The sequence below is a fragment of the Crocodylus porosus genome, unplaced genomic scaffold (assembly GCF_001723895.1).
Source record: "Crocodylus porosus isolate Cpor-Errol unplaced genomic scaffold, CroPor_comp1, whole genome shotgun sequence".
Classification (NCBI taxonomy): domain Eukaryota; kingdom Metazoa; phylum Chordata; order Crocodylia; family Crocodylidae; genus Crocodylus; species Crocodylus porosus.
The window spans coordinates 194,204-209,649 of NW_017728951.1; the positions used below are offsets into that span (position 1 = coordinate 194,204).

Here is a 15,446-nt window from a genome sequence, read left to right on the forward strand (position 1 = left end):
AGAGGTTTAATTAGTTAATGTTTGTTAAGCACATTGTAGAAAAAATTACAGGTGAGTGCTAAATGCTTATTAACAGCATGTAGGCAATTATGTGTTTTAGACAGAATCTATTGCCAAAAGAAGTTATAACAAATAAAATGCTTAAAACATAAATCCTCTAATTATCCTAAATCTTACACTCTGACTTACTTACTATTTCAGAATAGTCCAAGAAAGCTGCAAACGTAAAGGAGTTTTGGAATAAAGGAACCCCTCTGGCACTCTTCTGGTATGGATCAGCTGTCTTTAAAAGGTAAGAGATCTTCCTTAAGAGTTACCCACCATGGGCTGCTCTCATCCATCACTACCAATCATTACTGCTATATACCAGTATTTTTTAGTTCACTCTTTAATACTGTCCTTTACAGAAGAGTTGACTTTCCTAGAATGTTCCCATGGCTATGTGACTTCCATCACTACACCCATCTGTAAGTCAACAATAAGAAAAGAGAGATAGGGACCGTCTCTTTGATTTGTGTTGGGTAGTTTTTGATGGAGTACACTGGCTCAGTTTCTATTAATTTTTTATTTGGTCTGAAGAGCCAAGAGAGGTATTAAGAGTAGTGACAATTTGATAGATTTCTTTTTTCTTTTTTATTTATTAATTTTAGTACACTTTGTATATTTGGTAAAAATTCATAAAAATTATAGCTTTGAAATATATCATGTGGAAGTTAATTCATAATTTTTATTTACAACTACCCTTACTGTTTCAGAGACTACCATTACAGAAGGTTCACAGTCCCTTCCAAACCACAGGAAGATAACCCTAAAATAGGATAGTTCACTATCAAAATATTTTTTCATATTTTGCAAACAACAGAACCATGCTTTCTCTCTCTCTCCCACACATACACTGTCTCACACCATGAAAATAGTTAAATATTGTTGATGGAACATTGTGCCACCATTGTCTAATAGAAAATATAACCAAGTATGCATTAAAAATATTTTCCTACTATAAAGATATTCAGTGAGTGATATGCACACAGGAAGCCACTGGCAACAGCACGTATTTAATTGGAAACAACCAGTCAAATAAACTGCATGTTAACTTGTTGACCTTTCCTTTAAGCTTACAAAATAGTAGTGTTGCCCCTAAGGAAAGCTTCTTTTCAAAGCATCTGGTAAGAAAAGTGAAAGTTCAAATACAAAAAAGGGTAAGCTTACCAAAGAATGTAACAGCAAATCCTTCCATCACACAAGCCCAGCGTCCCATATAAAAATAGCCTTTTAAATTGGTTAAAAAGCTGATAGTGCCACCAGTCAATGAAACTAGGAAATCAGCCACAGCTAGGTTTACTATGACATAATTGACAGGTTGCCTCAAGTGTTTGAACTTCAGAGTCACCAGTATTACAGCAAAGTTCTCAGAAAGGGACAGAAATGTCACCAGGAACATAAATGCAGCCAGAAACTTGAAGTTCCACGGCTGGATGGAGTCCAAAGGATGCTGGAAAGGATCCCAGGCTGTGGAGCTCACGGAGGGATCAGAGAACAGTGACTCGTTTTCAGGTGCTCTGGGCATATCCATTTTTCTCTTTCTCTGGAAAAGGGAAAAATATTCTATAGGATGGGGGGTTGAAGTTGATAGGTATTATTCAGGTTTAAAAGGAAAATTTTGCCATCCCAAACAGAATTGTAGACCAAATCTCCATGCTTTGTAACTAGAGGAAATAAAAGTTTCGGTTAGCAAAGTGCTCAGTGATGAATGTAGGAACAATTCCAAGCAGGATGATCTCTTACACGTAGTATAATCTTCTTTCTTCTCTCCAACTGCAGCTCTTACAGTATGCACTTCTGCAATAAAGCCCAACTACAGGAACAGCAGGTTTTCTCCTTTTATAACAGCCAACAGTAGTGCAGAAATATGCCTCTGATCATCCCTATTATCTGGGGAAAGCTGAGGCTCGGACTGGACTCCTTCCTTGCAATCCAGCACTTCAGAACTGAAACAATCCCCTTGTTAGTAGTAAAGGTAGGTGATCTTCCCCATGCCTGTCACTGCTGGAAGCACAACAAAGTGAAGGCTTCTTTCTGACTGATTTGCTTGAGAGGGGGCTGCTGTGACAACATTGTTCGTGGAATGCCAGAGCAGATGTAAAATGTGGCAATGATATTGCAGCATTAAGCTGTCCAGATCTAAGCTATGATGCTTGATAAGTTACTTTTCCCAAAACTATGCACTTGCCTGTATTATTCACTGCTTCATTCATCATTTGCTACTGTAACATACATAAGTTTTGTTCTCTTTTTATATGTTTTTTTTTAATGGACTTTTCTAACAAAAACACAGAGACATTTCCAGGAACAAGGAACATCGTGATCAGGGGCCAGCTTCTGCCAGCTTACTTGGGTTAACTTGTTTCTTGCTTCTTGAGTAAGTTATTTCTAATATGCTACATAGAAAGTAAGGTGTTATTCAGGGTAGCTACTGATAGCAGAATTTCCTCCTAAAGAAGAATGCTTCCCCAGATATTATTAACAACTGGTTTTAGAATATGGCTTTGTGTGCACATGTGCATATGTAAAAGTATCCAAAACTAGTGAAAACGCATAACCCAAAATACAAGTTCTAAATTCAGTGGATCAGATCATCAGCTGTTGTAAATTGGCACAGTCTTTTTAAATATAATAAGCTTATACTAATTTACACCAGCTTAGGATGAGACCAGCCATATCTTTATGCACTGTGGGATAATGATTGTCAAAACGGCACCTTATGTGCTAAAACCTCAAATACGCACAACAGTAACTTCCAAAACAGAGTTCACAGACCCATAAGGAAAAAGAAAATTGCATTTGTGACCACTGAATAATAGTTTATAAAGGTTATTTAATGATCAGTCACATAGTTTCAAGAAGACTGACTAGTTGTCTCTGAACCCAACTTTATTCAGTGCAGTTATTAACACGTATTAGTTATGACAGAGAAAATTACCATTTCCAGACTAACTCAGCCATCTTGTTTAAGCCAGTGATGTCAGTATTTTAGTAACACCTGACTGAGTCCCTTGAGTCTATTCTAAAATATATCACAAGCTAGGGAAGGTCCAGAACTTTTCAAGAACATGGAGATTATTTATTTGTGTTTCCACTAAGTAGTGTTAAGGATTGCAGTGTGGAATCAGAGCCCGCAGGTATGAGGCACTGTATAAAACACAAAACAAAGCGAGACCGTGGCTTACCTCACAATTTGGGATGTGGGCACTATGGAACACCTGAGTAAACAGACCATGTTTGGGTGGTTTAAGAAAAATATAACATTACAGACATAAATATTTGCAGAATTTTGTAATCACAGGACATGTCTACACATGCACCTTAAACTTACTGAGCAGTCAGTGGGAATAGACTGGCATCTCCACACAGACATTAAAGTGCATTAACACCGTGTGTGGACTGACTTGGGACTAAAGTTAGTGCCAAGTCAGTCTACACACACAGTGTTACTGTGCAGTAAGGCATCTACATGAGTGTTATTACCCAGTAACTAATTGGGCGTAAATTTGATACTGGCATGTTGCAGGTATAAAATTTGAGCTCAAATTGGGGGAAGTCGCCATATTTACTGCACAATATGGGCATGCACATGCAGACGTGCACCCATACTGTACAGTAATTTTGGTAACTGCGCAGTAAATATGCGTGTTTAGATGCACCCAAAGTGTCACAATAGTTAAAAGTCAGAATCAGCCAGCTAGCCTGGAAACACTGCAGTTTATTCAAGGGAATGGGCTCCCTGTGCTCTTTCTCCTCCTGCACACTAATGCAGCAGAAGACAAAGCTTAGACTTTTAAGTATAATGTCCCATTATTTATCTGTTCTCTGCTATGCCCTTGCTAGCTAAACTGGACTTTTTATATTTCCTTTTCTAGAAAAAAAGGGCACTGTTTTCTTCTGCTTTTTTATATAGAAAAAGAAAAGTGAGACTGCAATTATAAGAATGCGGTCAGAAGGATGGAAAGAGTGAGGTATAGGATGAGGAAGATATTGGAATATTTCTTAACTTCGAAGATTTAAAATAGTGATTTTATTTATAAAGCATCAGCTTGTCTCATCCATGTCAGTTGAGTATAATATAGAAATAGATCAAATCTCATAGTACAGACATCATACATGCATAGATTATTTAGCACAGGGGTGGCCAACCTGCAGCATGTGTGCCACAAGTGGCATGGGCTTCTCTGTGTGGCACATGGCAGATCAGGGAGGGGACAAGCAGCACAGTGGCAGATAGGGCTGGAAACAAAAAAACAGAGTAGCTGATGGGGCAAGGACACAGGCAGAAAAAAGAAAGCAGAGCAACAGATCAGGAAAAAGAAAGGTATCTAAGTGCTACTTGCAGAGGGTGCTGGACTAATTTGTGGCACACCTGCCATGAAGATATACAGACACTTTCAATAGCATAAAATGTTATAATTAAAATCAATAAATACATTATTCTTAAAATGTATAGGCCAGATAACAGGTTGGTGTAAATCAACATAAGTCCATTGCCATGTTATGAAGTTACAAGTCCCACACATTTAAAATGGATTTTGAATTTGATACTACCTGTGAATATGAAATGAAAGCCGTGATGTGTTGCTTTTAGTCCTATTCGTTGCATTTCGTGCTGTACCTCTCACTGAGGTTTTTATTATTTAAAGAACTTTCATGTGAAAGTTTTTGGCTAAAAGTGGAGAAGTTCAGTTCATGGCTGGATTTGTCCGACAGTTACAAATCCATAGACTGTATGCTGACACTCAGAAAGATGGATGGGGTGACTTTTTTAATGTCTTTCTTGCTATATTTTCAATGGTACTGTACGTACCAGGAGTGTATTTAATTACAGTTTAAATGTAAGCTTGATATTGTGTGATCCTTTTTGGTTTTTCATTTAAAATTCTTAGAAATTTGGTTTCACATATCTTATAGTGTCTTGGCTATGTTTGCTGTGTTTGTCTTGTTCTGCTGCTTTGGTTGGTCTATTTAGGACTGAATGCAACTCTCTATGACATGCACTCTTATAATTTGTACAATGGATATTTTCTATCTCATGGATCAGGTCTTGTATCTTGATCTGTTATAGCTCTTAGTTTACACATCACTTTCATCTAAATAATATAGGCATAGACATTCCTTTTTTGTTTTTCCTGTTGTCAGAATATTTTTCTTGAAAGCTAATTTAGAAAAAAAAGGAACATGTATAAGTACCAAAAGGATAGACATGTGGGTGTTCAGAATTGATATTTAATGTTGCAGTTGGTTCTGCAGCTTTTTTCGTACAGGTACATATCTGAAAGTGCACAACATTTGAGTTCCTTTTATAAAGTAAATATTTTTAATTCTTCTGCAACACAAGTTCTTTCCATTTCTATTAACATGCAGCCTTCTTTTCCTGGCCTATCTCTCACATGTCTTTCATTCACTATATATAAGATTCTAAAGCTGGCAAACCAATGAGAACTACACTGCTATGGGAGAACTTGTCATATTTCAGATTTTCAAGCTATTCCTATATTGTTTAATAAACAATCCTTGTTTTTGTCTGTATAAGCCCTAAAGATTGACTTGCTTCCTTGACAAGGCCACTGGTGACTAATATGACTTATATAAAGTAAGCAGAGGAGAGTTTGTAGGCTATATGACAGCCTTAGGCTGTAGCTAAATTGCGGCTGGTCTGAGCAAGTAACATAAGGTCATAGAGCTAAGGAGGAGATATAAGTAACGACATTTGCGTAACATGCCTGCAGTAATTTCAATTGCCAGACAAAATTAGGGTGAGGAAAACTGTGCTAACTGATGTCAAGGTAGTGGCTGAAATTGTATGTGGCAGTTTGTGAACTTGGGCTGAATTTACCAGTCCTGTGAGACCTTGAGAAGGAAATAAGATATTAAGCCACTGTGATACTAGTCATGTATAAAATTGAGTATGTGAAAGTTAGACCCAGGATACTTCTCTGTAACAATATAGCCATAGCCTTCACTCACAGAAGCATCTATGTAGTGTTTGCTTTGTCTGCCAGGAAGCATTTGGTCTAATCATTTTTTTTATTAGAGCAGGCAAAGCTTTTAGTTATACACGGGTTCAGTGAAAGCTTAAACCTTGTGGGGAAGTTCTCTGTTGCAGAACCAAACTGCTTACAGAAAGAACAATGCTTAGCTATGCTACTAAGCTTACCGAGTACTGCCTTGCTTTTTTATTATTTTAAAAGATTAATCATCAAGGGGTCAATCCATCTATCATCTTTGTAGTGATAGAAAATGCTCCCTAACAGAAGACTAAGGAAGCTGAGCATTAGGGACCAGCTAAGTAGCTAGTTAGAGACAAACAAAGGGTCTGTAGAGGTTGCCTACAGCTCCAGAACTAGAGTTGATTGTTTAGTTCTACGCGTTGATTGTACGCCTGTATTTATTGAACCCTATGGTTACTACAGTTTCAATGTACATGAAGGACTCTTACCCAAACACAGCAGTGGCAAAATGGGTCAGATTCCTTTCCATCTATGAGGCTCATCAGTGAACTTGGGTGCCTGTGATTCTGTTCCACCCTGTTCTACTCCATGTCAGGGCAAATGGGGAGTTGGCCCTCCTCTGCTTCCTTTTGGCTTTTTTGTGACTCAGTCTTAAAGGCAAGATGATGGCGTGTAACAAACTAGATGTATTAATAGATTTGCAGGCTTAAACTGTGTGAAACAGAGTCATACTTAAGCTCCTAAATCCATTTAAACATCAAATAGGTAGAATAGAATCTGGTGATACATATGTACAATGGTTCCCTCCTCCCCCCCGCGAACATAAGGAGAACATAGGCTGCAACATCCCTTTCTACTATCAGCCATCTGCCTCTTCAATTTATAGCCCAACTTCCTTCCTCTTTCATCCTATTACCATATACTCTGAGGTGATTTGTAGCTATTTAGCAGCCTAGGATGAGCAAACTCTTCACGCCCACAACCAGGGTTGGGTGCAGGGAACTAAAGTGGGACAGGTTACCATACCATCCCGTATGCACACATCCACAAAAGCTACTGAGGAAAGTCTGCTTGCCAGGAAGAGACCCAACGTGTCTTGATTAGTTTGAGAAATCTATGGGTATCCAGTCTCGATGTAGTATGTCAGGAAAATTGTTTCTACTGGTAAAGGTTGTAGCTAAAATGCATTTATAATTCAGACAACATAACTTACTATGCATTTATATCTCACATGACATAACCTATAATGATTACTTTTGTATAAATTGAGTTTATTATTTTGGTGGAGGGGTTTACAGATCTTTTGTATTCCCTTTTGTAACCTACATTTTTATTGCTGTTTTTTTGTGGTATATCATATCATCTGCAATTTCTAAAGCCATGCCAGCAGCCTGCAGGATGGGATGCTCTGTACACCTTTAGTCAAGTGGGCAAGAAGTGTGAATATATGTCAGTGAAGTTTGCAGGACCGTACTGCACTGGTACGTTCAGATTTTTGTCCAAGGCAGCAAAGACTGACATAAACATTGACCTAGTTTTAATAGAGAGGTTTGTAACAAGAATGGCATGGATTATCTTATCATTAAAGTCTCCAGTTTCCTGTCTTTTGTGATATATTAGACAAACACATATCCTACATGTAAATCTCCAAAACAAAACTGTTTGCTGCAAGGAAGAGAACAAAGTGGTATATGCCTTCTGCTGGATGGTTCAGGCACTTGCCCAGGAAGCGGAAGACCCAGATTCTGGGCTCACTTCATCAACAGGGGTTTTACCCCCTCTTCCTATGCGTGGCCATTTGCATGACAGGAACAGAAGCCAGAGGTCTGACCCACTGTTTGGATTTAAAACAATGAAAATCTCTTCAATATGGTAATTCAGACTCAAAACGCTGCTTATCATAATGCTAAAGAGCTAATATCTTTCATCTGAACTCTTTAAATGCTATCAGTCATGAGTAGGTAAAATATGAAAGAAGAAGTTCATTTTGCTTCAAGTAGAAAAAAAGTAAATCCTTAGGGAATAACTGCTAGGTAATAGGAAAATCAGTTAACCCTTGCAGCTAAAAATATTCTTTCAACTTTTTACCTAGAAATAACACAGTAAGAATGAAAGAAATTTCTCATTTACTTACAAACGGTCATAAAATATTGAAGATGTAGTAGTGCAAGTTGATTTTCAGAAGTCTTCAAAATATGTTGTGTCTGGGAAGTGGGTCAACTGTCCAGACAGCTTCAGCAAAAACATATTCCATCATCCTTAAATGTCAAATTAAAAGTCACATTAAAGCTTTGCATGAGTAATTTATCCCTTATCTAATCCATGTCAGAAAAAATCTGTGAGGGGAAACAGTGATGTTTGAAGGATGGAATTAATTTGAAACCATAAGATCTATGGCAAGAGTAAATAATCTGAATTCTATGCTGAGGTAAAACATTTAAGGAAGGAGGATATCATCAGTCTGTGCCTCTGTTCATCAGAACCTCTCATTTCAAAGACAGTCATTTTAAATTTAAAGGTTAGTACTTCTAAAATCAAAGAGTGTAATGAATGCAAAACTATTTTTTCAGTCATCTTGCTACTGATATATATACAGTGTGTGTGTGTTAGAGTTGAATCCCCAAGCATTGCAATTTAAATATGGCGCATTGTCAAAGGTGTGTTCTGATTGTTCACATGTGGTTCTTCTAGGCTTTTTGTTGGGGTTCAGCAAGCATTTTGTCTTGTATGTCTCCTAGGGAAAAGTTTATAAGAAACATTTTGAGTGAAATGACAATAGGTACCTCTGAAAATAGACACCACAGACCTTTCCCATTTGTTATATTTCAGAAGTCTAATATGACAATTAAAATGCTAAGCATCCAAGGAAGATAACTTGGAGTTGGTTTGGGAATATTTTTTATTCTTTTAAAAAAAAATTAAACCTGTCTTCTTCCCACCTAAACTGATTTTCTGTTATTCTCTACCCAGTGTAAAAAACAAATCACAAGGACAAAATCAGAACTGCAATATTGAAGTAAAGCAGAAGAGATAACTAGGCAATATCTGGATTGAAACTGATCATACACACTTATAAAAAGATATGATGGAATTTTTGCTCATGTACTATGAATGCATGCATAAACCAGATCATTCAGACTTCCTGAACAAGACAAATATATTTCTTTAGCTATCCAGATGGTGGCTATTACTCATATTTATAATATATGTACGTACAAGTTAGATGTATAATTATATAGTCATCCAGGTTTGCTGAATCAGACAAATGTTTCTCTGGGTATCCAGATGGATATTACTAATATTTGTAGTATGTACATTTATATACTACACACACGCGCGCGCATACACACACACACACATACTTATGGACACTTATTAATTATATAGATATATATGGGTATATATGGATATATAGATATATATATAGACATAGATACATAACCCATATGTTCATATATTATAAATATGGATAATATCCACCATCTGGATGGCAAAAGCAATATATGTATCTGGTTATTATATGAATATGAGTAGTATCCATCTGGATACCTAGAGAAACTTCTGTATGATTCAGCAAACCTGGATGATCCATTAACCAGTTCAAGGCCCATGATCTGTTGGTTGAACTGGTTAATGGATCTGAACTTTGCAGTTGTCCTTGTTGAATTTAATTTGATTGGTTTCAGGCCATTTTTCCAGTTTATCCAGGTCATTCTGGATCTTAGGCCTCTGGAGTGTGTGCAACTATATCCAACTTGGTGTCCTTCACAAATTTGCTATGCATGCACTCAATCCCATCATACAAATTGTTAATGAAGATATTAACAATGCCAGAACAGGATAGACCCCCCCGGGGAGTACCCCCTGCCACTTGATACCTCCTCCTAACTAGACACTGAGTCACTGATAAACACTCATTGAGCATGATGATACAACCCATTACATATCCCCAGGGCCATCACTGGGGGGGTGTGAATCCAGGCGATCTCCCTGGGCTCTGTGCTTTGTGGGGCCCCATGGAGCTGGGCAGAGCAGATACAGTGACTCTGCGCCACCACCACCGGCTTTGCATCCAGCCACTTGCTACCCCTCTACCTGCGCCCCACCTCTGACACCACTTCTTTGGGTCCAGGACACGTGGGATCAGAGCAGGGGTGGGGATCCACATGGGCTGATTTGCCCCAGGCCTCACACCCTGCTCAGGTTGACTCTGCATATCCCGCTTATAGTATTTTCATCTAGTCCATATTTCCTTAGCTTGTTAATGAGAATTTCATGGGACACAGTGTCAAAAGCCTTGCTAAAGTCAAGGTATATCACATCCACTGCTCTCCCCGCAATCTACAGAACCTGCCATCCAATTATAGAGGGAAATCAGCTGGTCAGGCTTTATTTATTCTTAGTTAATCTATGCTGGCTGCTCTTGATCACCCTGATCTCCTCAAGGTGCTTCAAAATAGATTCCTTGACCTTTCCAGGTATGAAGGTCAGACTAACTAATCTGCAATTCCCTGGATCTTCCTTCTTCCGTTCCTTAAAGATGGACACTATATTTCCCCTTTTCCAATCTTCCAGGACCTCACCCAACCTCCACAAGTTCTTAAGGAGGATAGTCAATAGCTCTGAAATTACTTCAGCTAATTTCTTCAGTACCCTACAGTGCATTGCTTCTAGCCCTGCCAAGTTGACAGCATCTCATGTCTCTATGTAATTCCTAGCCTGTTCTTCTCTACTCCAGGCTGTTTGTCTCCTTCCCTGTCTTTGCTACTAACTGCAGTTGTCATCTGGTAGCTGACCTTATTTGTGAAGAGTGAAGTAAAAAAAAAGGCATTAAATATTTCAGCCTTCCCTGCATCATTCATAACTAGATTGCCTTCTGCATTCCATAAGAAACTTATGGTTTATATGGTCTTCCTCTTACTTTTGATATACTTATAGAATCCCTTTTTATTGCCATTTCTGTTGTTGCATCTCAAATCATGCCTTGACCTTCTAATTTTCTCCCTGAACACTTATGTGATAATCTTATATTCTCCCCCAGTACTATGACCTAGTTTCCACTTTATGTAGCATTCTTACAATGAGTTTCAAGTGATTGAGGAGACTGCTATCTAGCCAGGCTGGTCTCTTGTTGTGTTTCCCATTCTTCCATCACATCAGGACAGCTTGCTCCTGTGCCCTTAAGAGGGCATTCTTAAAGTATAGCCAGCTCTCCTGGACTCCTTTTCCTCTCAAAATTGCTTCAATGAGGATCCTGTCCACCAGTTTGCTGAGTTTATTAAAGCCTGCTATTATAAAGTCCAGTGGCTTTATTCTGTAGCTCTCCTTCCTTCCTCCCCTTAGGATCTTGAACTCTACAATTCTGTGTTCACTGTCACATAAGTTACCTTCCACCTTCACATTCGCAATCAATTCCTTCCTGTTTGTGAGCAGTTGTCCCTCCAATTGTCCTCTTCACTATTTGTCACAAGAAGTTATCCCCAAAACACTCCAATTTGATTAGAAGGATGGATAAGAACACCACCTGGGTCCTTGTTCATTTCACCCACAGCCATATAGTCAGATTTGATCGGCTCAAGGTTGCCCCGGCAGTATCATTAGTACCCATATGGGTAAGCAACAGCGTAGTCAGTGGGCCAGATGAGTCTTGACAATCTTTCCAACCGACCTCCTGAGCCAGCAGGTCAGGTGGCAGATAGATGCCCTGTGTCTCTCAGGGGAAGAGCCACCAACCACTGCTATCCATTGCTTCCTCTTGGCAGCAGTGGTCTTTATCCTCCCACCCCTTGGGTGCATTGCTTGGCCTGCTGCTAGGGTAGGCTCCTTCTCATTTGATGCCAAGACTGCAGACCTGTTTTCCAGCTGGACAGCTGCAGGTTCAGAAGAGGTTGTGTCTGCTGCCAGAGGTGAGCCTATCCACTTCCTCCTGCAACTCCTTCTCCTGATTCCTGGGAGAACCCACCAGGAAGCATCTCTCTCATCTCAAGCACTCCCTCCCCACCCCGAGGCTGCAGGGACATGCAGGCTGCAGTCCCTCTAAAGCCATGAGTAACTCGAATTTAGTAAGAAGACTTAGCAATGTTTCCCATTGTAAAAACCAAAACAAAACCAAAACAATCACTTCTTTGTTTAATTTGACATTAGATATCCACAAGTTTTCCAAACACTGCAAGCATTTCTTTATTCTTTATCTCACAATCTCAGAGAACTCAAGATGTATGTAGTACTTCCACTCAACTTTAGCAGACCAAAGCCCTGAAAAGTCAATATAGAAATCACAGTATTGTATTTATCATTGTATTTAACTTTTAGTGAAAATATATGATGAATTTACTTCTCAAATACAACCATCTTGATCAAAATTTAAAAATCAAGAATTAAACAGTACTGCCTTTATCATTGTTCAAGTACATCAGTAGGAGTTTCTTGATGATCTTTAATGTGGTAGAACTAGCTACTCAGGAACATATGTATCTAATAAGGTTACGTCTACTCTAGTCACATAAGTGATGCCCAAGCTAACTTTAACTCAGTTTGCAGTCACAGAGTAGCTACAAAAGCCGAGAGTAGGCTGATTTACTCAGCCAAAGAGCAGAGGTTAATGTTTGCAAAAGTAGCAGATTAGACAGGGATTAATCTCCTGTCAGCAACAGGAAAAATATTCTAGAAAAAAAATTCTTCTGGGTCTTCTGTATTCATCACAGACTATCCCTACACTATGTAAATATAGCTTTCATTGTCTCTTAACAAAATCCTAGGTGTTTTTTTTAGTACAAGTGGAGTTGGTTTGAAGTAAAAAGTAGGTTTTGCTTTCTTGGCACAACAAGGACAGCTTAGTTTTCATATTTTACTTATGTAGATTTCTACTAACATACATGTTCAGCTCTGTTTGATACTACTTGTTCAAGGAAAACAAGCAAGGATATGTGTTTTTAGAATTGGCCTCATGAAGATTTATGTGAGAGTACTGCAGTCAATTCTACATCACAGAAGCCCAGGCCTACCAAACAAGTCCCTATGGGCTCAGAGCAATTAGTTTGCAAGTTCAGTGGTCAATTAGTCAACCAGCAAACCATGAGTAAAAATCCGAGAAACAAAGCAAAACCCAAACAGCTTCCATTTAGTCTTTCTTTTTTCCATGCTTAAATGTGTCAGGCATTTGATAACAATGTCCCTGTGAAATTCAAGGTGCTACACACACAAGGGCCAACTGAATTACACAGAGTCCATACAGAAATATCCCAGCAGCCTCAGAAACAAATGTGAAGACTCTGAGAATCAAAAATATTCAGAGCTACATTGTCATTTGAATGACACACCTGCATAGGGAGTCGCCTTTTATCTAGCTCATTTAGAAACAGGCCTAATTCATGACATTCAGCTCCAGAGCAAACTCAGATCAAAGTTTGGGGCTGCTCAGATCAAAGGTGTTAATTTACATACATTGCTACTGTCTTTATTAAAAAGTACTTCCTAATCAAAATGAACCAGAAACTCAACCTCAAAATAAACACTCCTAAATTGTGAAGAATTTCCACATCTGAACTTCATAGCTCGAAAATAACAGAATGAGTTTTGTATAACATATATGACATTGCTTATTATTCTATATAGTTTCGATTTGTAGTGTGGTGCATTCACAAAGCCTAAATAAGGGCCCAATGACAAACGTATGACTGGCCAATGCCCTAAAGGGCTTACAATCTAATTTCAAATAAGGAGCAATAGATGTAACAAGTAATAAGAGATCAAGGTAACAGAGAACAGAGGGGAAAATAACCGGTTCAAAACAAATGTGTGCACAACCTCATTGCATATCTGATCATTTAAATACAGGGGAGGTTGTGAGGGTCTGGACATGTGACATGTTTATGCTGCTGTAATATACCAATATGTTAGTTCTTTACAGTACTATAAATGACACTTCTAGCATAATTTTTGTAAGAAAAAGGGCAGGACATTTTAAAAATTAAACCCACAGATGAGAAGAAGTTGCAGGGGAAGAAAAGGAGCAGACAGATTACAGTAATCTGGAGAGGACAAATGACCTGCTCTTTCAGAGTAGCTGTGTTCAGTAGGTGCTATTTTTCTGCCTCTCCATTAAGAGGAACAGAGCATTTTATACCAATGTAGTTTTACCTCTGATTTTTACCAGGTAAACCTAAACTGCTAGGGTAGTGCTGTACATAAAATGTATGCTACTCCTTCTGCTCCTATAAAGACAAACTATATCAGTGTAAAAGTGTTGTGTGTCCCTTACCCTTTCACATCTGCAGTGGAGATGCAGGAAGCCTGTGAACGCGCCTGTGGGAACTCCTTATTGCACCTTTGACTGGACACACAGGGATAAGGCACAATCCAGCTTTAAATAAATAAGTGGAAACTAGGTTCATTGGGAGACGAGGATGCAGATGACAATGAGAACCTAGGATCAATAAACAATGAGCCCACATAAATACTAAAGAGTCCAACAGACATCAGAACAGGGGGGCAACAAGGGCACCCATCAGGGAGCTCAAATGTCTCTATACTAATGCTAGGAGCATGGGGAACAAGCAGAAGGAGCTCACACTCCTGCTTGCAAACAAATACTTTGATCAACTGAAACTTGGTGGGACCTGACCCATAACTGGGCAGTAAACATTGAGGGCTATAGGCTGTACAGATGAAATAGAGCAGGGAGAAAAGAGGGAGGTGTTGCTTTCTATGTGAGGGAGCAATATACATCTTCCATAATCAAGATGGGATCAGAGAAAAGGACAAATTGAGGTATTGTGGGTCAGAATGCAAGGGAGTTGGGAGGAAAGGAACTTGGTAGTGGGGGGCCTACTACAGATCAGCACATCTGGAGGAGGAGTTGGACAAGGAATTCTCCAGACAGCTCTCAGAGGCTGTACAGTCAAGGGACATGGTTGTCATGGGTGACCTAAACTACCCGGACATCTACTGGGAGGAGCAGTCAGCTAGATCCAACTGTTCACATAGGTTCTTAACCTGCACACAGGACCTTCACCTAACACAGGAAATATGTGGGTCCACTAAGGGAAACGGTTTGCTAGACTTGGTCCTGCCTGGCTACAGGGAATGATTTGGTGGGGGATCTACTGACACGCGGTAACCTAGGGGATAGTGGCCATCACTTGATTGAATTCACCACCTGACATAGGGTGGAAAGATAACCAGTGGGGCAGATTACTCAGGAGATTAATTAGTGAGGCACTGAAGAACAGGAGAATTGGTGAGATGGGAGTCCAGGAACAGTGGTCATTCCTAAAGCGAGCAGTCCTATGGGCACAGAAGGAGACAATCCCCTTGCACAGGAAAGAGAGCAAAGAAGTCAAGAAACCCTCTTGGCTGAACAGGGAAAGCCTTGGAGCAAAAAAAGAGGCATATAGGCTGTGGAAGCAGGAGGTAGCTACCAAGGCAGAGTATACCTACTTGGCCTGC

The 15,446-nt window shown here is 39.2% G+C and overlaps 1 protein-coding gene across 1 annotated transcript in view; it reads right to left on the reverse strand.

Moving 5' to 3' along the window:
- LOC109323877 (opsin-VA-like) overlaps positions 1 to 1,573 on the reverse strand; it is a 14,820-nt gene extending 13,247 nt beyond the window's left edge. The window contains exon 1 of the mRNA XM_019555539.1: positions 1,210 to 1,573. Coding sequence (XP_019411084.1) covers positions 1,210 to 1,573 — 364 coding nt within the window. The remainder of the gene's footprint in view (positions 1 to 1,209) is intronic.
- Positions 1,574 to 15,446: the final 13,873 nt, after the last annotated feature.